The 25,299-nt window shown below is 39.7% G+C and overlaps 1 protein-coding gene across 4 annotated transcripts in view; it reads left to right on the top strand.

Moving 5' to 3' along the window:
* Positions 1-299: 299 nt before the first annotated feature.
* IKZF1 (IKAROS family zinc finger 1) overlaps positions 300-25,299 on the top strand; it is a 93,162-nt gene continuing 68,162 nt past the window's right edge. For 2 of the 4 annotated variants that reach the window (XM_067550327.1, XM_067550326.1), the window contains exons 1-3: positions 300-394; positions 14,513-14,566; positions 21,531-21,644. In XM_067550327.1, coding sequence (XP_067406428.1) covers positions 14,527-14,566; positions 21,531-21,644 — 154 coding nt within the window. In that variant the 5' untranslated portion in view covers positions 300-394; positions 14,513-14,526. The remainder of the gene's footprint in view (positions 395-14,512; positions 14,567-21,530; positions 21,645-25,299) is intronic. The other 2 variants (XM_067550329.1, XM_067550328.1) reach the window with 1 other exon arrangement.

Genomic DNA, 25,299 nt, shown 5'->3' with positions numbered 1-25,299 from the left:
GAGGCTGAGCGGAAAGTGGGAGCTGGGTGCATCCCAGCGGAGGGGGGGGCTGGCTCGCAAGCCGGTCCAGGCGGAGAAGCCGGCTCGGCTCGGGCAGAAAAAAAGAGGGTGTTGCCCTCCCTCTGACAGCCTCCGCCAGTCTCCCGCGCGCTTCGGGGCGGCCGGGGGCTCGCCTTAAAACGCGCCGCCGGGCAGGGCGCGGAGCGGGAGCGAGATGCCCGCCGGAGGCGGCCGGGCGCAGTCATGTTGCATTGGAATGAGGAAGTGGAGTGGCGAGGGGAGGGACTGAGAGCGGAGCTGCCTCCTGCCGCGGCTCTGCTGCGAGGAGGCGGCGCGGCACATGGAGCTGGAGCGGACTGGGGGAGCTGTCTGCAGCCAGCCCCGGCCAGAGCAGGTACCGTACGGCCGAGCCGCAGCGCTCACAGGGAGAGGGGGGGCCAGCGGCTGAGCGTGCCAGGGCATTTCTCCTCCGGCCCTGCCCGGCTGCCTTTCCCTGGGCTGGGATGAGCCTGGGCTTGACACCTGTCTGAGCTCTTCGCGGTGCTGCAAACTTTTTGGGGGGAGGGGAGGGGGGGAGGGAGGGAGGAGAGGAGAAGACAGACTTTGCCGAGAAGAGGGGACGGGGGGAGTTAACTCCTCTGCTTAGGGCAGGAGATTCCCCGCTAGTTGTCAGGGGCCAGAGCTGGTGTCCGATCCTGGAGCTCTTGCATCCTGGGATGGTCACAGGCAGCGGCCAAGGGGAAACTTTGTCATTTGCAGACGCCCAGCTAAGGATGGGCTATTTCTTCCATTCGTGCTTTAGCCGTGCATGGTTTGTTTGATTTTTTGTTTGTTTGCCTTATTGGTCCATTTGTGATCTGCTAAAAGCAGATCCGCTTTTTGCCAGGGATCCCAACCTCTTCTTCGGAAACAGGTAGCTTCAGTTGAGATCATGAGCAAACAGTCAGGGAGATTCCTCTGTGTACAGTGTAAACTCCGGAGAAATACACAAGAAAACCTCAAACTAATACAAGGAAGGCTCGTTTGTTTATTTTATTTTCAAGCAATAGGGAACAATGTGAGCTAAGCAATTTCAGGAAGTTGTGAAAGAAAACTGGGAGATTACAGAGGCCAAACAAGCAGGTCCTTTTCTTTTCTTTTCTTTTCTTTTCTTTTCTTTTCTTTTCTTTTCTTTTCTTAATGAGTGTCACCAATTTTCCTTCTTATCCTGACTAAGCATGATAGCAGAAAATATATGTATTGAAATGTAGGCTGCACAAAAGAGGCCAAGATACTTTTGAATTATTCCCTAAAGTTTTTAAAAATAGGCAAAAACCAATGGGCTGTTTTAAAACAATTATTCGTTATTTAAAAAAAAAAATCCAGGAGGGTGAGGAAAATAAGGGGGCAGTAAAAACGTAATCTCCTCTCTGGAGCATGCTTCAATGTCTGTGAATCACTTCCAGCACCTAAATTCATTCAAAGCCCAGGTTCAACTAGTTTGACCCTGTAAATTACAGAAAGAAGGCAATGGGGTTGCATAAACCATCAGGGACTTGCAAAATTAGCAGAATATATTTATCTGAAGATCTGGATATAACGAAGGAACTATCTTACAAATAAAAGCCTATGCAGAAGTTTTCTTCATTGTGGGGTAGGCTCTCTCAGTTGAAAGACTTGCTCTTTCTCACCACACAGCAAAACTTCCTATTCCCATGAAGTGACTGTTTTTCCCTGTAATCACTTTCAGAATGATATATATAATTAGTACAGAAACAACTTCACACTTCAGATGTCATTTGTAAGACAACTAATTTTGTTTTTGGGTTTGGTTTTTTTTTTTGTTGTTGGTTTTTTTTTTTTAAATGTAAGAAATCTCTTATTTTTGGACAATTTTCTAGAAAGTACAGCAAGACTGCCTGCATTTTAGGGTTTTGAGAGTTAAGATCCATGATAATATTGTCTCATTTTCTGTCTACAAATAACACTTAAAACTACAATCCTAATACAGTTTGTAATGTCAAGCCTTGAGTATGACACCCGTGATTTGTAGAATATAATAGTTTTTAAGATGGCATGGTCTACTGATCAAACATAGCAGCAAAAGATTTGAGTGGAAAATAATGTAATTTTTTAAATGTATAAATGAGTGTGCTAGGTATTTACACACATTAATGGAACTAGCATTTTCAGAGGGGCAAGGGTAAAGATAAGAACAGAAACAAGACTGAGGACTATCCAAATTCTGTTTTGTCCTATGGACAGTTTTTAACTTGTCAATATCTGGATATCAGATAGGTTGTATTCATATGCATTCACTGTCTAACAATCCTAGGAAAAAACACCAAAAAGAGTAGCCTAGAAGAGAGACTTCCTTTATTTCATGTGTTCACGACTAATTCCACCTTTGCAAGTTTTGCAACTATTAGTTCATTTTAAAAGTAAGAGACAGACTAAGGGCTAGACTCTGCAAACACCCACATACACATCCATTAGCATCAATGGACTGTTCATGTGAATTGTAACTCATACAGGATTGTGCCCTAAATAAATATTGGTGCTTATTAGACACAATAAAAATCATTAAAATATAAAGATGAAAAGTTAAAATATTGCATTTAAAAGAATACCAAAAGCCTGACCAAGTAACCTGAAAGGTTTGGCTTTCATCCGTTAAAACAAGGTTATATGAGTTAGGTTGCACTCTGCCTTCAACTTCCCTCTTTATGCCCAAGTATTTCAGGGATCAACTAGTGTGAGGAGTTCATAAAGCACTTCTGCTGCAGTGTCTAGACAAAATGTGAAGTAAGGATGGAGTGGCAGTCTTCACTGGAAATTCCATTGTCTCTGTTGATTTTACAAGCCACTTGTATTCTCCACTTTTTAAAAATAATTTTCCTTTTTGTTTTTTAATATAGAAAAGTTAAGAAAAAGTAAAACAAATCCATTACTACAGAATACTACTGTATATATGCCTGCCCTAGGCCTGGTATTCCTGCTCATGGAGCTAATATGGATTGTACCACAATGTGTAATACTTCCAGAAAAGTAATTACTTCTTTCATGTTGGAGCTGCTTTTCTAATACAAATTTGGCCGTTTACATGATTTGTTTTGTTTTTAAATCATGAGTGTATATTAAAAAGAGAAATATGTTCATTTAAGACCCAAGTCTATGTTCATAAAATTGAAAAAAAATAAAGACTTTAACAACACCTGATCCTGGACTGAGCATTGAAACTTTTAGTCTAAAGCAAATTGGAATGCACAAGTGCTAAATCACTATCCTCTCAAAGAGCTGCTCATGGACACAAAAAATTGGATGAAAACTCTGTGCAGCCAGAGCAGTCAAAGTCTCTGCTGACGTACTCTCATTTTAGAAACCACAATCCTCATTAGCAGAACGGGGTGTGGAAGACTCGGCTAGCTTGTGGCGATCTACATTTTCCCTTGTATGCGGTCCTTCTTCTAGTGATATCTAATCTCAGAAATGGGGCCAGCCTGAAAAGTCTTGTGATAAATGTTAACTTTTGGGCATCTTGGAATTGTGTTAGCTTTTTATTGGTAACATATAGTTAAATATTTCTTTTCTACCAAGTGTCGTAAATGAAAATATAAATATAAAACTGCAATTAAAATTAAAATTCAAAATCTAAGAACCCACATTTTGGGTGAAATCCTGACTCTGTTGAAGTCAGTGGGAGTTTGGCATTGTTTTTAATGGAGCCAGAATTTCACCTCTCATGCATTAATATCTGGAATCACGACCTATCTTGAATATTTTACTTCCAGTGGAGCTGTTTTGGAGACACGGGCATAGTGGAAATGGTGCACATTTACTCCAGAATTAACTGTTGGTACTTGTCAAACACTGATGTTGAAGGGCACAGCACAGGAATTATATGGCTTAAATGCTTTCCTGTTTCCACTGTATGCTCATAATAACTCTAGAAATGTAAATGTTGTTCCTTGGTACATTGTTTATCCCATATAATATTTTGCTGAGTGGCCACATATCCTAAAGAACACAAAACAAATTGCAGCATTTTGTAGCATGTTACATGTACAGAAATGGCAATGGAGCAAAAGACCTGTCAGACATCTGGTACAGCCTAGGTGGCATGTCAAATGCCATTGCTAACTTTGGACACAGATTGGTGGAATGCTTCATTGTATCAGTGTGTGTATGATATTCATGAGACATGCAGCATGCTACCAATATACAGCAAATCCCAGTCCAATATTAGTAAATCAGTTTTTTATTCTGTTGTGTGTGGGCTTTAAAGACTAAAACCTGGTTCACCCGTCACTTCCCCCAAGTAGCTACACTAAAGTCAAGTGTGAGTGGAGAATCAACAGTGGTGTTTTAAAACAGTGGTGGAAGATTGTACTCTTATTGGTCATCAAATAAATTGGATAACTCAAAAAAGATGCCACAAACCTTTCCAAACATAATTTTATTTGAGCTGAGAGGTACTTATAGCAACAGTTTGCACATTCTAAAGGTAAGGGAAATGGGTACAGTTACCCTTTTAACAACACAAAGCACAGTCCTGTGCTGCCAGTTGTGCATGGAAACAAAAAACAAACAAAAAAATCCAGAGTGTGTCTAAAGTCACTGATTGCAACCCACTCCTATGACTCTTCGCTAGGCAAAACTTCCACTGAAGACTTCAGTGAGAGTCTCATATTTATAAGGACTATAGGACTGGGCTCAGTGTGAATTTTATTGTCAGTTTTTCTTAATGTGCACCTATGTACTTGAATGCATTTTGAAGTCACTATTTTTCCCACTGCACAGTGTAGGAGAATTAAACCAAAGTTAAAATAAATAGTAAATGTAGAGCAGATTTTAATATGGGCAACTTCAGAAGACAAGTTAGCAGCTGCACATGTGCAAATGCTGATGTGCTGCTAATAATTTTAAGGTGTTCCCACAAAATTTCCATTCTTAGTCTGTGGCAAAACCCTGTGTTCCAGGGAAGCATGTGATCATACAGAGGGAGATTTGGGAATCTAATAATTTTCCATTTTATAATCTCCCCTAAAAAGGGGACGAGGCAGCATCACTGGACAACTAAACTCATATTAAGTGCATTTACTGGAACATGTTTAGAAAAATATGTGGGTACATGTTGTGTCACTTGAATTCTGGATCACGAAGATGCTTTAAAAATAAGTCTGGGACTTTTAGTCTTTGGGAAACATATTAAAAATCCCTGCCACTTGGTGTGGCAGCCCAAAGGCAAAAACACTTGCTCTTAAGTAATTTTTAAGCCCCAAGGAGTCATTTGCCTGTGGCTGAGAAGATTTAGCAGTGTCCAGAAAGGTGTGTGAACCCTGTCAAAGGCAGGGAAATGTCCTGAAAACACCCTTCAGTTTGGTGGTGAATTTTGAGAAGCGGATGCGCCAAGCCCCTTCCAGCATGTTATAAATAACTATACCGTCATATCTCCCTGGTGGCTATGCATCGGAACTGATGAAAGAGGGCAAGTTGCAGCTTCCAAGGTCAGCTTTGACTTGCTCTCCCCAATCCTACATGTGTGCATCATTATGATTTATGGTCAGTAGGAGTTTTACATGTGGATTGGGTCCTAAATTTGAACAGAACTGAGAATTTTTGCAGAGAGAGGAATGGATGTGGTGCATCTTAAAAAACAAAACCCTAAACCACACCTTTTCCCCCTAGGTTATGCCCCCTTTTGTGCTCTGTTTGAAAATGAAGAGTCTGCAGAATGGATAGAGATCCTAGCTACTTTGAGCTGGGTAGACTGTGACCAAATCAAATTGTACCTGTTGGATGCAAATCTAGGCCCCATACCTGCAAAAATTGATGGATATTCTTATCTTTACTCAATGAGTTGTCACATTGGGAAGTCGTGTGTGTTTGTGCAGGATCAGGGGCTTACCTTGTGAGTGTACTTTAATACGACAACAAAATGCATTTATATTGCATTTTTCTAAGAGGCATCACAGGATGATTTAAACAAAATATGATCTAAAATGTTAATGATTTTAAAAGCAATGGGAAGCATCTGTTTCTTTAGATTAATTTTAATTAAAGATATATTTTAAATAAAATTTAAAACAACTTTTATATTCCCCTGTTGATGTTTCATTAGCCTTCTCAGTAAAGGAAACACTGACTGATTCCTTCTCATAACACAAAAACTAGGGGTCACCAAATAAAATTAATAGGCAGCAGGTTTAAAACAAACAAAAAGAAGTATTTCTTCACACAGCACACAGTCAGCCTGTGGAACTCCTTGCCAGAAGATGTTATGAAGGCCAGATTATAAAGAGGTACAAAAAAGAACTAGATACGTTCACGGAGGATAGGTCCATCAATGGCTATTAGCCAAGATAAGCAGGGATTGCTGTTTGTCAGAGGCTGGAGATGGCCGACAGGATGAATCACTTTATGATTACCTGTTCTATTCATTCCCCCTGAAGCACCTGGCATTGGCCACTCTCGGAAGACAGGATACTGGGCCAGATGGACCATTGGTCTGATCCAGCATGGCCATTCTTATGTATGTAACCGTGAAACTGACTACATACAAATCCACCACTATATTACTCAATTTTACATGTGTGTCACCCCCATTGAAAAGAATGAAGTGACAGCAGTGTAAAACTGCAATAATCAATTGTGAATAAGGTCCAAAGTGTAGCAAAACACAGAGTAAACAAAAGAAAGAAATAGAGGGAAAAATCCGTTACTTTATTTCAGTTATTAGTAAATTTAGGAATTATTTTTAACTATATCTAGGGGGAAAAATCACATACATGTAATATACTGTTCTGAGCTAATAATGTCCCTTTTTGATCTGAAGCAATTTGAACATCTGTGAAGAGAAATTAGGAAGTAATTCCACAATCATGGGATACAGGTACTAAAACCCCTTGTCATTTGAACAAACCAAATTGACTGCTGATTCTTATGCATATATGTCTTGGGTATTTGGCAATAAATGGTCCATCAGATATAAAAATGTCCATTTTTCTTAACTGTTTTGCTAGATTTGCTGTAATAAATGTGTTCTATGTTTTTCAAGTTATACATTAAAAAAAAATACAAAAAGTACAGTTCTGCATGGAATGTTCCCCAGGCCTGAATGGAGAGGGAGCCGTGCAAGAATGTCCTAGAGAAGAATTTGGCTCTTTGATAGAGTGGTAGCATCCGTGTCTTAATTTTCACACTCGACTTTTTTAGTCAGTTTGTTTCTATGATGGAGGTGTGCTTCTCTTCTATGTGATGGTGCTTTTATTTGGCTTACTGCAGAAATGTGTCCGAGTTCAATGAATTACTGAAGTGTGGCCTTAATTAGGAAAATTTGTCTCCTTATTTTTCTCATTGTGCAAAGCAGTTTTTCTTCAAATGGATCCAGTTGCAATCTCAAAATTTGGAGCATCCTTTTTTTTTTATTTTTGCATTGGCTCAGGCATGGATATCTGAAAATTGCAAGAATTTGTATACAAAGTGAATAAAAAGGGAAGATATGTATTCCTTCCCTTAATAATATACTGTAATATAGATACAACTGAAATATAGTAGGATGCTCGTAAGATTATATGTGGAATGTATATACTTTTTTAAAACATCATTTGCAGTGCTTTTATAACAAATCCCAAAGAGCTGAGAATTATATAGTATGTCTGTTACAACTTTGTCAGACCTTCACAATTGTCTATTAACATGAAAATTAATTTTACAAGTGCCCAGGAATATAAATATTTTGAATCTGTGCAGATAGCAGAGTTCTTTTTTTTTTAATCTCATGTCTTGAATTACAGTGCTTCCCTCATTTTGTAGGCAGGAATTCTCAATTGAATTTTCACTGTACGTTTATCATTGTTTTGTCAATTCCTATAGTTAAACAAAATTTACGTCTGTCGGGAGTAGAAAAATGAAACTTCTCCCTAGGCTTTATGGAAAATGTTGAATATAGACTTGGTAGAAGAGAAATTGTGGGGGGTGGGAGGGAAGGATTGATCTTCATTTTAAACTTCTTTTTATAGAGTCCCATAATAGCAGTGAAGGTATTTTAAATAGATATTAGAAACATACTGAAGTCCATAGCGTGATGCTCTATTTTCAGTCTCTAGAAGGGACTTTTTTTTTCTTCTTCGTTACTATTTATATTGAGTAGTGTGATAGGGAGGAAATTAAAATAGAATTAAAATGGTTCTAAAGTAGCGTCATTCATAGAGATTGTGAAGCCTACTTTATTAAACTACAGTGATAAAGTTAATTATCAGCTGCTTGTTGAGATATTGAACACTTTTAATTAAAACTAGTTTACAGGTTTCTAGCAATTTTCTATAAGTATTTCCACCACATCTTTCTCAGTTGTTTCAGAATATGCTACATTTTACCCAAACTTAATAACCTTCCTTCTTTTGCCTTCATCGTCCTCTACCCACTTTGACAGTAAAGGGTCCTTTAAAACAAAATGACATAATTTACAGTAGACACATTTTCAAAAAAAATAGAAATAATAGAAGGATAAATACTTTTACAGGTTTTTTCCTCTTTGTTCGTTCATCATGTCTCAGGGTCTTTGCTCCAAACCTCAGCTTTAGCAGATTTGAGGGAATTATCTCAGTAACATTCTGCAGTTTGAAGCCCTTTGATGCAGTTAAAGATACACGTACACTGCAGTTATGCAGATGAATGCAATGGCAGACTTTTTTCATTAATTGGGGGACTTGATGTACATGCCACTCCTCGCTTAGTCATGACATTAATATGCATACGCTTTCAAATACTTTGAGCGGTATAGTTCTTTGATTGTGCTCTGTCTGCCGGGAAGCTATCTGGGTTGGCTTTATCGAGTTTGACCTCTCTGTGTTTTGCTGAAGTTACAACTCATGTTATATGCATTGCTGTGGCCGTGTTGTTTTTTTTTTTATGTTGTATCCTGTATGATCAAGAGCCCCTGAGACTTATATTTCAAAGACCACAAAAAAGCAGACTCACTATACTAACATCAGTAATCATTTAAGGCCAGGTCCTCAAATGAGTTCCGTTTATTGCTTGCGTGAATGAGGGTTACGAAATCATCCCTTACTCTGCAAGGCTTTGTTGGGGAGGATTGTGTTCTTTTTGGAATAGACCTATTAGCCCATGGTTATAGCAACTGAAGAGCCCCTGTTCAGCCATCATGTGTGCATTTTGGGTGGGATTTTCAAAAGTGCCTGAGGCAGGTAGGAGCACAAGACTAAATGTAAATGGGACTTCTTCTTCTGACTCTTTTGAACACTTTACAAGCCCTCATCCTTTTGTTGTGCACATCATTTAAGGGAGAGCAGTATCACTAGCTGTATGGCTGTTTAGTTGTGCATCTCAGAGACCTTTCCATTTATCTACTGGAACTAAAAATCCTGCAAAATGGGCAGGAAACAAGTAGCCAGGGATGAGATACTTGGGCCCTATTTATACTTCACAAAACCATAACAAGAGCTATATAAAAAGAGGGCCAGATTCTGATCTCAGGTGTGCTGGTGTAAATCCAAAATAACTCAACTGAGGTCAATAGTGTTACTCCAAATTTTCACCAGTGTATTTGAGATTAGGATCTAGCCTACACTGTGTTAATATAGACCTTGATCCTGCAAACATGTATATGCTTAACAGTAGGCATGTGTGTTGTCCCATTGAAGACACTATGCAGGTGCTTTAAGCAAAGAATGCGTGGAAGTGTTTGCAGGATTGGGTCTGTGCATTGGAGTTGATTATGCAATGGGCTCTATCCTGCAGTCTCTTCACTCTCCAAAATCCCATTAGTTTCAGTGGGAGTTTTGGTTGCGCAGGATGCAGGGATGAGCCCTCATGCTTGTACATGATTGTGAATATATAATGCACTGTATGAATGCTATGCTGTAATGTATATGGTTTACCTTTAAATTTTCATTGAAAAATATGACATGAAGTAATGCAGCAACACTCCATTTGCAGAAATTTTGAAGGGCAACATCCTAAATTAGGAAAATTAACTTTTATAAGGATTTTTTTTCCCCTCACAGCATCCTAAAGGGCCCCATTAACTTCTTGGCCCCAATTCATCCCTGGTGTAACCTTACTGAAATGAACTGTAATTGATGTGAATAGTGAATGTGACCCATTTTGACCATCAGGTGGGGAAAAAAATAGGTTCAAGTCTAAAATGTGCATATTGGGCCAAATTCTCCTCTCAGTTATACCAGTTTACCTCAGCTGAATTTGAATGGCATTGCATGGGTGTAACTGACAGCAGAACTTGACCCACTCAACTTTTCTTCAGGCTATGAAAGGTTAAAAGTGTTCCATGTGAACACATTCAAAACCGTGCATGTGTTATCACTTAAACATGATGTGGCTGGTACACACATGCATTTCCCATGAACACTGCATAGGCTAAGTTGTAGAGAGGGGTTGAAAAGAGGAAAAGAAATCGTGCACACTTGCACACCCAGGATCTGAGTAGATGGTAACCTGCATAATTTCTGTGTGTGTGTATCTATATCAGTTAATTGTTTTCTTATTTAAAGCATCTCTTTGTGTAAAACATGACCCATATAACACATCCATTTTAGTGTGTGTTTCTCTAGGATTAATAATGTTAAGACCCAAATATTTACAGTATTTTGTTTTCAAAACCATTATAATTAATTTTTGCAATCAATTTTCTAGATTATTAAGAGGAAAACATATTGGTTTGAATTCAATTTCTAAGGAGATTTGAAGAAACTATATAATATTTTAAAGGGAGGTTTGTAGATATTTTTTATAATGGTTGAAGCACTTCACTCCATATTTAGGCACCTAAATAAAAGAGGCCTGAATTTCCAGAGATGCTGAGCACCTCCCATTGAAGTTAATGGCTGCTTATTTGGGTGCCTAAACGTGGACCTATGTGTCTAACTTTAGGCACTGAAGTTTAAAAAATGTTGTCTTATATTCATTGCTAGCATAAGCAGATACAAATGTATAGAAGGCAGTGAAATTGCACACAATCATGCTAATAGTGAATTTGGTCCACTGACTTTATGAACATTTGCAAGAGGTTCGTTGTTAATGTTTTCTTTTTACTAAACAATAGTATTTTTTTCCATGTCTCATGCCATAAAAACATCTGCAGAAGTCCTTTTGTGTACACCTGTGATAAGTACCAATACGAGCATTTAAAATCCATACTCTTAAATAGTTACTTGGGTTGGGGGGAATCCTAGTGTCCTTACTAAGGGCTATATCCTGCTCCCCTGCAGTCAATGGCAAACTCCCATTGATTTCAACAGAAACAAGAATAGGTCATTGGTTCTTAATTAGACATATACCCATGTTAATGTCACTTGGAGAAGTAGTGCTCTCAATACATAAAAATTTGGCCCAATGAGAGATTATGTCCAAGTAAGGATTTAAGAACCTTTGTAACAGTCACAAAAATAAAAGAAAGTGTTGTCCCAGCACTTAGATATGGGCTCAGTCATGCATCCCTCACAAACCTAAAACTTTCATTGGAGTTGGTTGGGACTTCGCTGGTACTTACAATCTAAAGATCTTTTAACATAAGATCACACTATTATTTTCCCCTTCAAACTATGTGGTACCTGCTTTAATTTAATTAATTACTTTACATTTATTGAACGATCAATGCCATGGATGCTGAATGCACATAAGACTATTTATGAGGTCCAATGACTATTTAAAAAAGTCATTCCCTCCTCTTTCCCAACCACACCAATATATTGCCCATCCACTCATTCCAAAACTCTAATCAATCTCCTGTTCCTGCCAAAAGCCCAGGGAAATAGGCGAGCCTGGGAGAATGTCCTGAAGGTCAGCAAATCTAGGCTTTCACAGACCCGGGGGAGGCGTGTGGCAGAAAGGAAGGCCCCTCTTCAAGAACACCCAGCCACCTGTCCTATCTTAACCAGAAACCGAGAAACCTTTGCAAATTTAACACCACATTGGACTCCAGCTAAAAAGCAAAAAAGGAGCATGCGTTGGGAAAATATGAATGATTCAGGACTTAGTATGCCACAGAAATGCTGTGGTTGTATGGTTTGTCATGTTAAAAGCAGGTAACAATGAGAATAATAAAATAGAAATTTTCATATTTAAATACCCTTTTCTGTGACAAGTGACCATCCTTAGTGGATCTAATGAGGTAGAAGAAAACCCCCATATTTTGTTTTGTCTTCTCTGAAGCCCTGGAAATAGCACTTGAAGTATTTTGTAATTATTCTAGAGATTGTTTAATTAATGTATAGGATTCCCTTCCGGTGTATATTTTCTTGAGGTTTTTGTTTTGCTGGAATTCACCATGCCACAATGAAATGGTCAATGGTCATCTAAGACAGCAAGAGATGCATAGGAATGTCTTTTTCTTCATTTTTGTTCAGTGACCCTTTTAGGAGAACAAAGGGAGTGTATATATACATAGACTGGACTCTTGTACAGTCCCACCTGCCAATATATACCATATTTCCAGTAACTGAACAGGTTACATTTAGAAGATGATGCTGGATTTTCCCTCCCTCAAGATAAGTAGTCAGTAGGAAATACAACCTATCTTTATTTTTAAAATGAACACATTGAAGTCTCTTCTTCCCTTCAGGAGTTGAGTGGGAGGAATTGTTGGGTGGGAGGTTTTTGTGTTTGGCAAAGCTGCAATATATTTTAGGCAGTGATTTTTTTTTTTTTACAGATTGTTTTGGCTGGGACTTAAATTTGGGACTGAAATAAAGGAAAACAAAACAGTCTGGTATGTTTAGTAGCATTATGGCAGTTCCACAGTGGATGGAATACCTGCAGGAAGAGACTGACCCGAAGGCATGGTAGCAAAATACAGTGGGTAAAAGTCAGCTCTTAAATCCACACACAGCAGATGAGCATGCTGATACAGTGTTCTATCTTGTGCACAAAGCTTCTATTGGCATGAAAGGGAAACCTGCATGTGTATGAAGAGCAGAATATTAGATGTGAAGTACACTGTGTGGATTCAGAGATAAATTTTGCATGGAAAGTCCATAAAATTCATTGGAGAATTAAATTGAACTACTGCTGTTACAAGTTTTTCCACTGTCATTTATTTGGTATCACATTACCATCCCCAACATTGCTGATGGTTTCTTTTCTTTTCTTTTCTTTTCTTTTCTTTTCTTTTCTTTTCTTTTCAAGAAAAAGAGATGTTTGAGGATTTGAGAAGAATGGATATTGTAAGGTTGGCCCAAACATCAGAATAATGGTATAACTCTTTGTACAGTGACTCAGGCACTATCCTCTTCTGTTTCTAACTCTTTCATGGAAATAGATTTCCATTGCCACTTTTCTGATTCCAGAATATTAGACTGGTGGTGGTGGTGCCTTGACTGTAATGACATCTAGGGAGCAGATCGTCAGCTGGTATAAATTGTTACAGTTCCATTGAAGTCAAAGAAGCTATGATAGTTTACATCAGAGGAAGACCGAAGTCTTGTAGTAGACAGAGTTTACAGGTTAAAGAACTTTTTTCCCATATGGTTACCTGAGTTGCCAGCTCCGTGCTGAAAGTTTAACATCAGGTTCTATTGGGAATACCAGCTCTAGCAAGCCATTTATTATCCAAGGCGCTACCAGATGTTCACCACAGGCACTTGAGACTCCAGACTTGTAGGCTTGTGCTTCAAGTGAAAACTTTAATTTTATTTCTACCCACTAACCCTCGGCGTGCTTCTCCCGGGGGTTTGTGGTCACTCGCAACTTACTTTCAGAACAGTATGTGTTGCAACAGAAGGGCAGTAGCTTCCCAGTATTTGTTACCAATCTGAGGAGCCAGCCATCTGTCAGCAAAACAGGAAGGCCTGGGTTCCCTTTGTCTCCTGGGCTTGTTTTGCTATTTTAGGGAGCTTTACTTCTCCCTGTGTAGAAGAAAACTGGTGTGGTCTGAAGCAAGGGCTCCTGAAAGAGTGAGGGCCAAAGACTGAAGCTGCTGTTTTGCCCATCTGCCACTGCTTGAGGTGTATTCATTATTAATGGAGGTAGTGGCGGTTGCTGCTCAGATATGCAGCCTTGCCTGGGTAAATGAGACATTCTTCAGCAAATTGCTTCGTTTTTTGATTGCTGATTGTACGCGTGTCACCAAGCTGACTCAAGGTTCATCGATGCATGCTCAGTAAATTAGAAAGAACATAACTATGGATCAACCAAGAGAATGAATTCTGTGCCTACAATGACCCAGGGCCATTTAATTTTCTGCTTAATTTTGTTGCAGTCAGTTTGCATTTTGGGTTATTATGCAGTAGGAAATTAACAATAAATAACAAATTTGGTCCTCCTGTGCTTGTAATGATATTTTTATAAATCTTTGTAATGCTGTTTTTAAAAGGATCAAGGTCTGTGCCAGTCTGATACCCAGGTATGCAAGGAGGAAAATAAAGAGGAAAAATACATTTTTCTTGCCAGATAATCTCATAGTTAAATAGCAAAGGATTTTTCTCCCTCCCACCTCCGCTTTTTGTCTTGTTTTTTGTATTTCACATTAACTTAATGCTCTTCCTCTCTTTCTTAGATTACTTGAGGAAAATGGAAACAGATGAGGCTCAAGATATGTCCCAGGTTTCAGGTGAGATCCTTAAAGAATACATCTATGATGAAAATCCTGAATTCCTGTTAATCTCTGTACCGCAGTGCAGTGTTGTTGTTATTGTCATTATAATTGCTTTGATCTTTTGTAATGCCAGAGTGGAAAACAGGATATAATTAATGGTATCACTTAATATCAAACCAATAGTGCATACATTTTTTTAAGGAACTTTATAAATCAAGAAGCTGAGGAAAATATAAGTAACTTTACATTAAACCTGTATCCCTGAAGCATGGTCAGACTCATGTTGTTTTTTTGGGGAACAAAAGATGGACTGGTACATGCCAGTTTCAGGACAAATACACTTCAGTCATGAGGGAAAAATATTAATTAAAAAAATTGCTCACCAAGTAGGTTTTTGGATTTTTCCCCTCCCTTACAAAATCTTTTATAACTCTGTTAGATTTAAAAAATAAAGACTGGATAGATAAATATCTGGGTAGATATTAAAAGCCATGGCACCACTGGCATGAGACTTTAAGACTCATAACTGTTTTATTCCAAGGTGGCAATGCTTTGAAAGAACATTTAAGCATTACTTGAGAAGGGTCATCATAAGAAATGGAAGAGTTAGGCCTCTAAAATTTGTCCTATGAATATCATAGTTAGGATTCTTCAGGCCCTTGGCATCTCATGTTTCTCCCATTCGGAGTTTTATTATTGACCTCATTGGGGACAAGATTGGTCCCTTGTCAAATCTAGAAATATAGATTATCAAGATAATATTATTTTTAGTACTAGAGTGCTCCAGTTCTAGTCTTAGGGACTCGTGTAGTTTACCTTCTCCATAGGTTTTCTCATATTTGACAGCTGCAATGGCAAATGACTTTCAGTTTTCACTTTTAGTAAGCTGTCTAGGACAGGCCACCTTTGTTCATTGAGGCCTCCATCCTGCAGGCACTTAAGCAGGTGGTTCATTTTAACGGACAACTCTCACAGTTAAAATTAGGCAAGTGCATAAATGTTTGCAGGATCTGTACTTAAAGATCATCTGTATGTGATTATAAAATGGCCTTGGACCATAGTGCTAGTCAGGACATTTTTTCCTGCAAAAAATTTAATGGAATACTGTAAATAGAGTTTTCATCTATTTTTTTTGCAGGAAAAAATGTAAAAGTAAATTATATATATGAAAAACGAAATTGTGTGTGTGTGTGTTATAAAATTTAGTTTATTAGAAATCTTTTTGAGTTTTCATCAGAAAAGAAAAACCACTTTTTGTGTGTGATATTTTTGGTTTTTATATAAAAACCTGATAAGTTTAAAAGAAAATGGATGTATGCCATGGGACTTTCTGTTTTGACAAAAAAAGCCATTTTCCATCACACTTTTCAACAGAAAATTTTCAGCTATTCTGTACAGGCTTGTTGGATTTCCCTCAAATAATAATAATAATTATTATTATTATCATCATCATTTTTAGATAATAACTAAATATATTGAACATCAATATTCTATTGCACATTGAAATAATTAAAACTTGCTATCTGTGTATACTAGTTTGGCACATACATTTCTCAGCAAGAAAAGCAATGGAGTATCGATCCTGCATTCCTTATACAGACAAAATTCTAAGGATCTGTTTAGACTAGAGCTTTTAGTTGCGTTGTAATTCAAATTCAATAATTCTGTGTGCCACAGAATCTCCTTCATGGTGCCTGATGGGAATTGGACTCTGCTGGGTTCCAGGGGTGCTGGAGATAGCTGTATCATTCTCCAACTCAGTGGCAACACATATCCCAGTGGATATCCACATCTAATATCATGGTGCTTAAAATAGCATTAACTTGAGCTCCACATCTGCTCCCTCTTGCAATGGCTGGCCAGAGGCAGCACCATTCCATACAAGCTATGCTGCCATGAGAAGGAGCAGTGTGGTGGGCTAGCTCTCCATGGGACTGGAGGCTGCCTTGATTCATGGGTTAGGAGGCCACACTATGCCTCTTTCCTGGAGGGGATGATTTGAAGGGAGCTCCAGTAGTATCTCCTAAGTGAGAGAAATCCTTCCAGCTCTCCAAATGCCGAAGGATTGGTGCTGCTTCCAGTATTTCCCCAGCATCCCTAGGTATTTGTGACGCTGGTGATTTTCTTTTCTTAAAGAAGCAAACTCTGAGGTGAATTTTAGCTCTCTGATACAATCTGCCTACTGCAGATGCCCTACATAAACCTCCTCACACTGCTGTGCCAGTGACACGCTGATATTTTAGATTTGGGCTCCCTTTGAGTAGAGACTGTCAGTTCTGTTGAACTGATCTGGGTTTGTGATGCAGTCAAGTAGCTGTACACTTGCTTTCATTTGTGATCTGAGCTGTGGGTGAACTCAGTATTCCAAAGGCAACAGCAGATTAACCCCCGTAGGTACCTCATTAATACAAGTAAAGTATTCTGACATTGGCGGTGACATCACCCATTGGACAATTGGTAATTCAATAAATCATTTCAGTATCTTATTTTTCCATCTGATATTATGATGTATTTGATGTTGCAGACAGTAGCATGGCCTAGTTTTCATGCCATGCAAAGCAACTGAGGAGGCAGAATGCTCTCTGGAGCTCACAGGAACAGTTGTATGCTGCTACACCCCTTTAAGGGGTGCTACTTATTTCCTTCCCATAAGGCAGCCAACCTCTGCTGGCCAAAGGGCATGGGATGTGGGAATCTACTCTTCACCCCCCTCCGTCCCATTTGGGACGCCATATGCCACCAGGGACGTAATTGCAGGACAAGACCGCTGTAATTTATGTTGGGAGCAAGCTTGGCAGTTGTACAGCCCCAGGACCAAGAAGTCATAACTGCAGCTGCAAATCACCTTGGTACTCTTCTCCTGAACTGTGCCTAGTGCTCCTCAGCTCCATTGTAGAATCTCAGCTAATGGGCTACATGGCCTGGTGTGCCACTGCCTTTTGCCTGGTGTAGTTATTTACACTGTGTAAAGTAGGTGTAAGAGCCCTATCAAATTAGAATGGCAGCATTTTGCCACCATTGGCTTTGCATAGCTGTAACTGACACTAAGTGTGGCAGTGGAGAATCAGGCCAACACAGCGTAAAATGGGCATAAGTGAGATCAGAGTAGGCCTTTTGTGTTTACAAATGTTCCCACTTCTAGGAATTCAGCAACTGCTAGCTCCTATAGGAACCAAAGCGCTCTATGATAAGCTCAGAGTTCACCTTTTTTTTCCTCCTGAAAGTGGTATTTTATGAGGCAAGCAGTTGCAGTTCTGAAATGAAGAGAGAGCTGACATACATTTAACCAAACAGTATCCGGCACCCATACAAGAGAATCAGAAAACACAGATAATATCTCACTTAACCAGCAGTGTTTATCCTGCTGTTTTTTTCAGTTCTAGATTGGGTCTAACAGTTGAGGGAGAATGAAAAAGCAGTGTGAATGTTTCCGCCACTATCACACAAAGATCTCGCCAAGGAAACACTATTTGTAATTCTCCACTTTTGCCAGTTGATGAGAAAACAGGGAAAAAGGTTTTGCTTTCAACATTGCAGGCTAGATCCTTAGCTGCAGGCTTAGCTGTATTTAGCTCCACTTGTGGGTCTGATTCTCTTCTCAAGCAGGTGTAAATTGGGAGTAACTCCATCAATGTCAGTGGAATTACACCCGTTTAAAAGTGTCATAAATGAAAGAAGAATTAGGTTTCTAGTTTTTGGTCAAGACAATCTTATTTCTCTCTTTTTGCATTACTCTTTAGCCAACATTAATTTATAGAAAAGTAAAGATCAGTATTTCTAAAAGAAAACATTTACTGTCTTATTTTTAATAAGGCTGGGTGTTCCCAAACCAACTTTCTGGCCTAAACCTCTGAGGCGTGAAAAAATTCTGTGGAGGTGCTGAGCCAGCTCTGCACTCATTGGTTTCATTGGGAGTAAAAAATGCTCAGAACCTTATTGGATTAGTTCCAAAAGCTTCCCAAAACCCCTGTTTCATAGGTCAGTGCTATCATTCCCATGATAGAGATGGAGAAACTGAAGTAGAGGTTGAGGGCCTGATCCTGCCAAGTAAACAATTTGCAGGGTTAGGCCCTAATGCTACAATTCACTCACACAGGTGTCAAGGGTTAGGCATTTGAGACCCTATTTGAGAGCCTAAATATGGATTTGGGTGCCTAATTTTAGGCATCCATGTGACTTGCCCAGTGCCACCCAAAGACTCAGTGGCAAAGTCGAGACTAGAATTCAGATTTCTGTGAAGTCCTGTGCTTTCCCTCTAAAGCTTTTTATAAACAAGGTTGTGTTTTAAGGCTGTTTTAAAAAACACAAAATACACACCCAGATACTAGACTGCCACGTGTGTGTGTTTCACACACTTTGAGTGGAGTAAATGTGCGGGACTTGGATGGTTATGTGACATTTTAACAAATAGCTCCAGTGCTCACTACTAGCTTTACAATTGCCTCCCTTACATCTGTTGTTATTCTGGACATGCCTGTTAGAAATTAAATGGAGAACTGTTTCTTTTCCCCCTTTCCATTTTTAAATTCATCTGCAAGAAATGTTAGTGAGATTGCATATCTGTAAGATTACCATGCAGTAGTGAATTTATCAAGGTGTAACAATTTAGATGTAGTTAAGGCATGAAATAAGAATATCATGCTCTGGAATCCAAGAGAAAAAGCTCCAAAAACATATCCATTTTAAAACTATTTTTAAAATAGCCTTTTTGTAAACAAGAATTGTGCTATCATGTGCAGTGGGAAGAAATCCAGGCTTCTGTGGCAAGAGTTATTAAAGCAAAGTTTGCAAAGTGGAATTTCCTTCACTCCAATCCCTCAGACAAAGTAGTGTGCTCGATCTTCAGCTTGTGTAAATCAGCTCCACTGACTTTTTAAAATAAAACTAAACAAGCAGGAACCCATATCCATCTGGCCAATCGGCTTATTTGCTATAAACTAACAAAGTTCTTGACCTTCTAAATTTTTTTCTGAATCCTTTAAAGATGTAGAGGTAGGATGCCTAACTTTAGGGAGAATAAAGTTCTGATTTTAGGCTTGCTATTCCCTAGGGTGGTCTGCAGTTATCTATTTAAATTGGTCTTTAGAAACACAAGCCCGATGCTTTTTATGATAACTCCTTCTCCCAAATCTAGAGTAATTTGGAGTATGTGGGCTCAAACTTGTGTGCTTGAGAGCATAATAGGGCCTTGAAACGTGCAAGATGGTAGGGTGGCGTGCTCTGCCTAGTCTCATCTATGGAGAAAACCTCCAGGGGGCTGATATAACTAACTGTAAGTTTGAACAGCTTTTAGGTGGGGACAGCCCTCTGGAAGGGCCTTTAATTCATATATAAGAATAATATGAGTCTCAAAGGTGACTTAAAGCTACGTTCCATTCTCCAGCCTCTTCAACTCCTGTGCAGGCATGGCTCAGGTGGGGAATGTGACTCTTTGTCTTAGCCAAAAGGCTGGGTGTGTCACACTACAGAAAGGAAATAATTTTCTTATTTCCCAGTCTTCTCTGTGGTAGGGTTTTCTGTAGCACCCATCACTATGGTATCTGTTTAGCCAAGCTATACATATTTTAATTTTTCCTTTTTCTTAGCATTAACCTAAAATACTGTAAGCATCCCAATAAAGTTTGTATATTGTGAGAGTGAGTGTTAATTTTAACAAGCATTATTGCATTTGGCCTTCATGCCTCGTGGCTATCACCTAAGGTGTGCTGATCACTATGACAACACCTGAGGCCTGATTAATATCTCATACCAATGTAAGTCAGGAGCAAATATACTGAAGTTAGTGGTGGTGTTAAACCGGCATCAATGAGAACAGAATCCAGCCCATCGCCTATCTCATTCTTTATTGTTTGATCAAAGAACTGTCTTTTAATAATGGTGTTAAATTAATTTTCTAGATAATTTCATTGATTACAGTAGAGTCCCACCAGGGCTGAATTTGGCCCAGAGTATTTAAAACCATTGTAAGAGGGACTCTTGGCAGGATAATGCATGCTATTGTCCTAGACAACAGTGTTGTACCCACAGTGAATGAAAATTAACACAGGAAACCTCACCATCTGTCATGGTGCAATAATTAGGAGCGGAATTATTTTCTTAAATGTCTTGCATTTGGAACTGAAATGTTACCTTTTTAATTTAAAAAAAAATTGCTGTGGAACCTGATTTGTTTATACTGCAAGAGCTTGTATGCAAGCTATTGGTTTGTCTCCCGTTGCTAAGGAGAAATCACAAAACACAGAGTGGTACCAAGTTGGGTTATACTTGATCCTGGGAGCAGTGCCCTAACATCCAAGTCATGCAAGGGGCTGAGCAATAGAAATTACTGGGAGCTGAGGGCACTTAAGCATCTTGCAGGGTCAAGCCATTTTTTAAGGCTTGAGCCTGTGTTGTGAACCAGCCAGTGAGATCGGTGGCTAACAATGAAGCCATGCTGTGGACCCAAGTGGTTTGTGAGGAGAGCTTTTAGAGCATTTAAATTGTTTGTCAGTGTAGCTTTGCTGTTAGTAGCTACTAGCACCAGAGCAAAAATCTATTTACCTTCATGTACCATCCATAGAAGAAAGGAAGGTTTTTGGTAAACTGTATCCAATATTACCTTCATAATCTGTAATTATTCATTTTCTAGCCTGGATCTTTTGAGTTTAGCAGCTGAAAAGCTGTTTGTATATGTCATAATTATCAAAAGATGTGAGGCTGACAATCCCAGAAGTCAGTCCCTAAAGTAAATCTAGCAAGGGCATTCCCTCATATACACTTCTTCCATGCATATAACTCCTATTGGAGGAGGAGCTTTTCATGCAGGAAGATAGTAGACTAGGGTCCCTGGTAAGTTTTTTAGCTACTCCGGCCAATATTGTTAATTGAACATTATTTATTTGGTTATATTTGCTGTTCTGGTTATAGAACTATTTGAAAGTATTTATAATGGAGCCAGAAATGATGACTGACTTACTGATGCTGCCTTCTCTATGACTAGGCAAGGAAAGTCCTCCAATAAGTGATGTCCCAGATGATGCAGATGAGCCCATGCCTGTACCAGAGGACCTTTCAACCAGTACAGGAGGACAGCAGAAGAATGAGAGAGTTTTGGGTAAGATGGTTGGTCTGCTGTGTTTAGAAATATTAGTCCAGTATAATATTATACGAAACATTGTACAGTTGACTGGTGTTCTAGAAAGTCTTGAGTCTCTTCATCCCCTTTAGCAGATGGTAACTCAGTGAGGTTGTTCGGTGCTTTTCCCCCCAGTCCTCACACAGGGGAATGCAGTCTGCAGGACAGCAGGCCAGTTCCTCCTAAAGGAACTAGAAAGATCCTGCCACTTGTCTAGTTTCTAAAGCATGACGGGTTGCATGCCTCTCCCTCAAAGAGATGAAACTCTTCTCTTTCTGCATAGGAAACTGTTATACAGTAGAGATCAGTAGTAGATTATGAAGTGTGTGGTTCCTGGCAAAATAAAGTTTACTCCAATTTTGTTAACTCTTTGAACACTCATTTGAACATTAGCTTGGCCATGAGCACCTTAGCTCTGTGCTCTGTGGATTTCTTCAAACATTGCACAATATAGCATACGGCTCACTCAGAACTTGCAAATTCTTTGGCTATTTGTGTCCAACCTTTTTACATTTTTTACACACTTGTTGTTTGTATTGGGCATACCCAGAAAATCACTTGAATTTCTCTTTCCTGCATAAGCTGCAAAATGGCCAAATCCATTAGTTCACAGTTAATCATGAACCAGAACTGATTTGCAAAATGCTGGTGCTTCTTCTTAGACTAAGGGCTTGTCTACATCGTGCTTTAATCCACACACGAGGGGCGCACTAGCATGTTGAGCACTAACTGGCCCGTGTGGACCCTCCTGGCGCACACTAAAATCCCCCAGTGTGCATTAATGTAGTATTGTTTGAAATGGAGCTATGGTAGCACGCACTAGGGCAGCGTTAGTGCATACCAACAGAATCCACAGTTAGTGTGCAACATGCTAGTGCACGCTAGAATTTACACCTGTGTGATGTGAACTAATGCACTATGTAGACAAGCCCAGTATCATTAACTCACAGCCCAGTATGAAGGATTGGGTTTGCTGTTGCCTGACATGTATAAGCCAACATTTACCCCGGTAGAGTAACATATTCAAATATGCCTGTGCTGCTTCTTGTCTCCAGAAGGGTGGCCAACTGAGAAGGAATTTACAGAGTCTTAGAATCAACATTTCCACTGTCTTTTAGACCTGGGATTAATACCAGGAAAGATGGAAATGTGTCTTTGGGTTGGGAAAGTGAATACATATTAAAATGCCCACATTGCCTGTCTGCCAACACCTGGCGGCTAGTAAAATTCCATTGAGATTTGGACAAACAGAGATTCCAGGAAGTAGCACTTAGTAATCGCAAGAGAGATTGGGGGCCCCATTGTGCTAGAGGCTGTATGAATAAAGATTAAGAGTCAGTCCTTGCCCTGAAGTGTTTTATAATCTAAATGGAGAAGACACACAAAGAGTGGGAGGAGAAAAGGAATCTCAAAAAGATGAAATGGCTCACCCAAACTGACACAGCAGAATGATGACTAGAACCCAGGGTCTCCTGACTACCTGTTCTGGTCTGATCCACCAGCCCCATGCTGCCTTGTGAGCCTTCGCTGTGTTCAGTGCTTAAACCAATATTCTCAAAAGTGGGAGCATAAAGTTAGGCTCCTGCACCCATAATTAGGCACCTAAAATAAGTAGTCTGATTTTAAAAAGTACAGCTGCTCAGCAGTTTGGAAAATCAGGCCACTTATGCATTTAGGAGTCTAACTTTAGGCACCTATTTTTGAAAATGGTGGCCCTTATATCTTTGTTGACATGATCAGTAAACTGAACCTATCATTCTCCCCACAATAACCTACCATTGCAACATGTTCAAATCTTGATGAAAAACCTCCTATCAAATAACTGGTGAATATAGATAACTAAAACAGCCAATATTCTGATTACATAGAATTTATTTAACCGCACACAGATTATGCAAAATGGTCCAGGCTGAAACCTACCTATGTTGGTGATGAAACTCTCCTATAGGCTTCTCTGCACGCCTGTGTTGAGATTGCAAAGTAGTACATATCTATAGGGAGTTTTAAAAAAACCAAACCTATTGTTCTTGGGTTTCTCTATACAATGAAATATCTCCCTTGTTCTCATAGGATCCCAGTAGTAAAGTAAGTCTTCATCATCTTGACTGCATCATATCTTTCTACAGCTGCTTAAGGACCTTCATGTTCCATCCATGGCTACTTGGGTAACAGGGGTTACATTCTTGCAAAGAACAGATTCACTGCTCTATACAACAACCAAGACAATCTGCAATACTATGATCTTTGGGCACTATTTCTTATAGCCACTGAATCCAACATTTATGTTATTTCTCTAGACCTCAGAACTGGATTTGCTTTCATCCCTTCTAATAATCCTCCTGGAGCTAGCCATAGTTTTTCTTTGGAAATTATATTCTCCTGTTTAGAAGCACTCAGTTTCATAACAACTACCCCATATTACACATAATCTTAATGCTGTTTGGAGTATAGTACATACATCTGCTTGCTAACTTTTTTTTTTAAGTAAAGATGAGTTCATAATAAGGGGGAATCTAATTCTGCTTTCATAATACTTATCAGTGCATGTTTCAATTTAGCTGAGGGTCCCTCCAGCTGCACAGGCAGGCATTTTGTTTATCATTCTATCTTTGTCAGAGTTAAATACATGACTTTCATTTCCCATTAGCAAGGCTTGGCATGCAGCAGGCATTTTACATAGTCAGTGGAATATGGCCACCAGAGGCAAGTTGGTTTGATAAGATGGCCCCCCAACCAGAAAAGGTTTAATGTCAGTCAAGGTTTAATGAATGCAATAACAGAAATACTACAATGTTTGGGCTATATAACTAGCTAGACAGATAGGAGAAGAACCTGTTACCACCATTACAGTGGCATAGAAGTGTAGAAACTCCTTACATTGCACACGAATGGACTCATTGCTATACTTCTATCAGTGCTGCCCCAGTCTCTTCCCCTCTCTCTTTATCATCACAGGTCATAAGTCAAATATCAAGATGACCTTAGAAGGAAGTTTGGAGGAAAGGGAAAATGGTTGTGGACAGCAGATTATTGTAATGACCCACAGGCAGGCCCAAAGACAGGGAATTGCTTAGGGGCCTGGCAATTTAAAAGGGCCAGGGCCTCTTCCATCTGCAGCTCCACCCACACTCTACCCTCGCTCCATCATAGGCTCCACCCAGCCCCGCTTCACTCCTTTTCCCCTCCCACTCAGCTTCCCAGTTGTCACTCACCACTTGCGTCCCTCCTGTCCTCCTCTGCTCACACACCCCTGCACTGCTGCTCATTGCGTCCCTTTAACCCCCGCTCAGTCCCCCCACCTCCTGGCTGTTGCTTCACCTGGGGGAGGAAGGGAGAGTGTGGAAGAGAGGAGGAGGACCTAGCAGGGGGGAGGGATGCAGCAGCAAGCGGGCCGAGCGGGGGAAGGGTGGGGCGGGGCCTGGGATAGAGCGGGGTGTGGCCTGGGGAAGAGTGTGGCTGGGTGGTGGGCAGGGCCGTGGGCAGAAGAGGGACAGGACTGTTCTGCCTTGGAGCCTGGAATTGCAGTCAGTGGGCCTCGCACAGGTTATGTACACATTGCAGCAGAGGGAGAACATGTGTCCATGGTAATTTACACAAGATGCATATGACAAAAGATGACCAGGCACATTTTTCT

This window comes from Emydura macquarii, unplaced genomic scaffold (genome assembly GCF_026122565.2).
Source record: "Emydura macquarii macquarii isolate MOO-44397 ecotype Brisbane River unplaced genomic scaffold, CSIRO-AGI_Emac_v2 contig_1263, whole genome shotgun sequence".
NCBI lineage: Eukaryota > Metazoa > Chordata > Testudines > Chelidae > Emydura > Emydura macquarii.
Note: the sequence above shows the minus strand (reverse complement) of the source record. Positions and strands in the feature narration are given on the sequence as shown.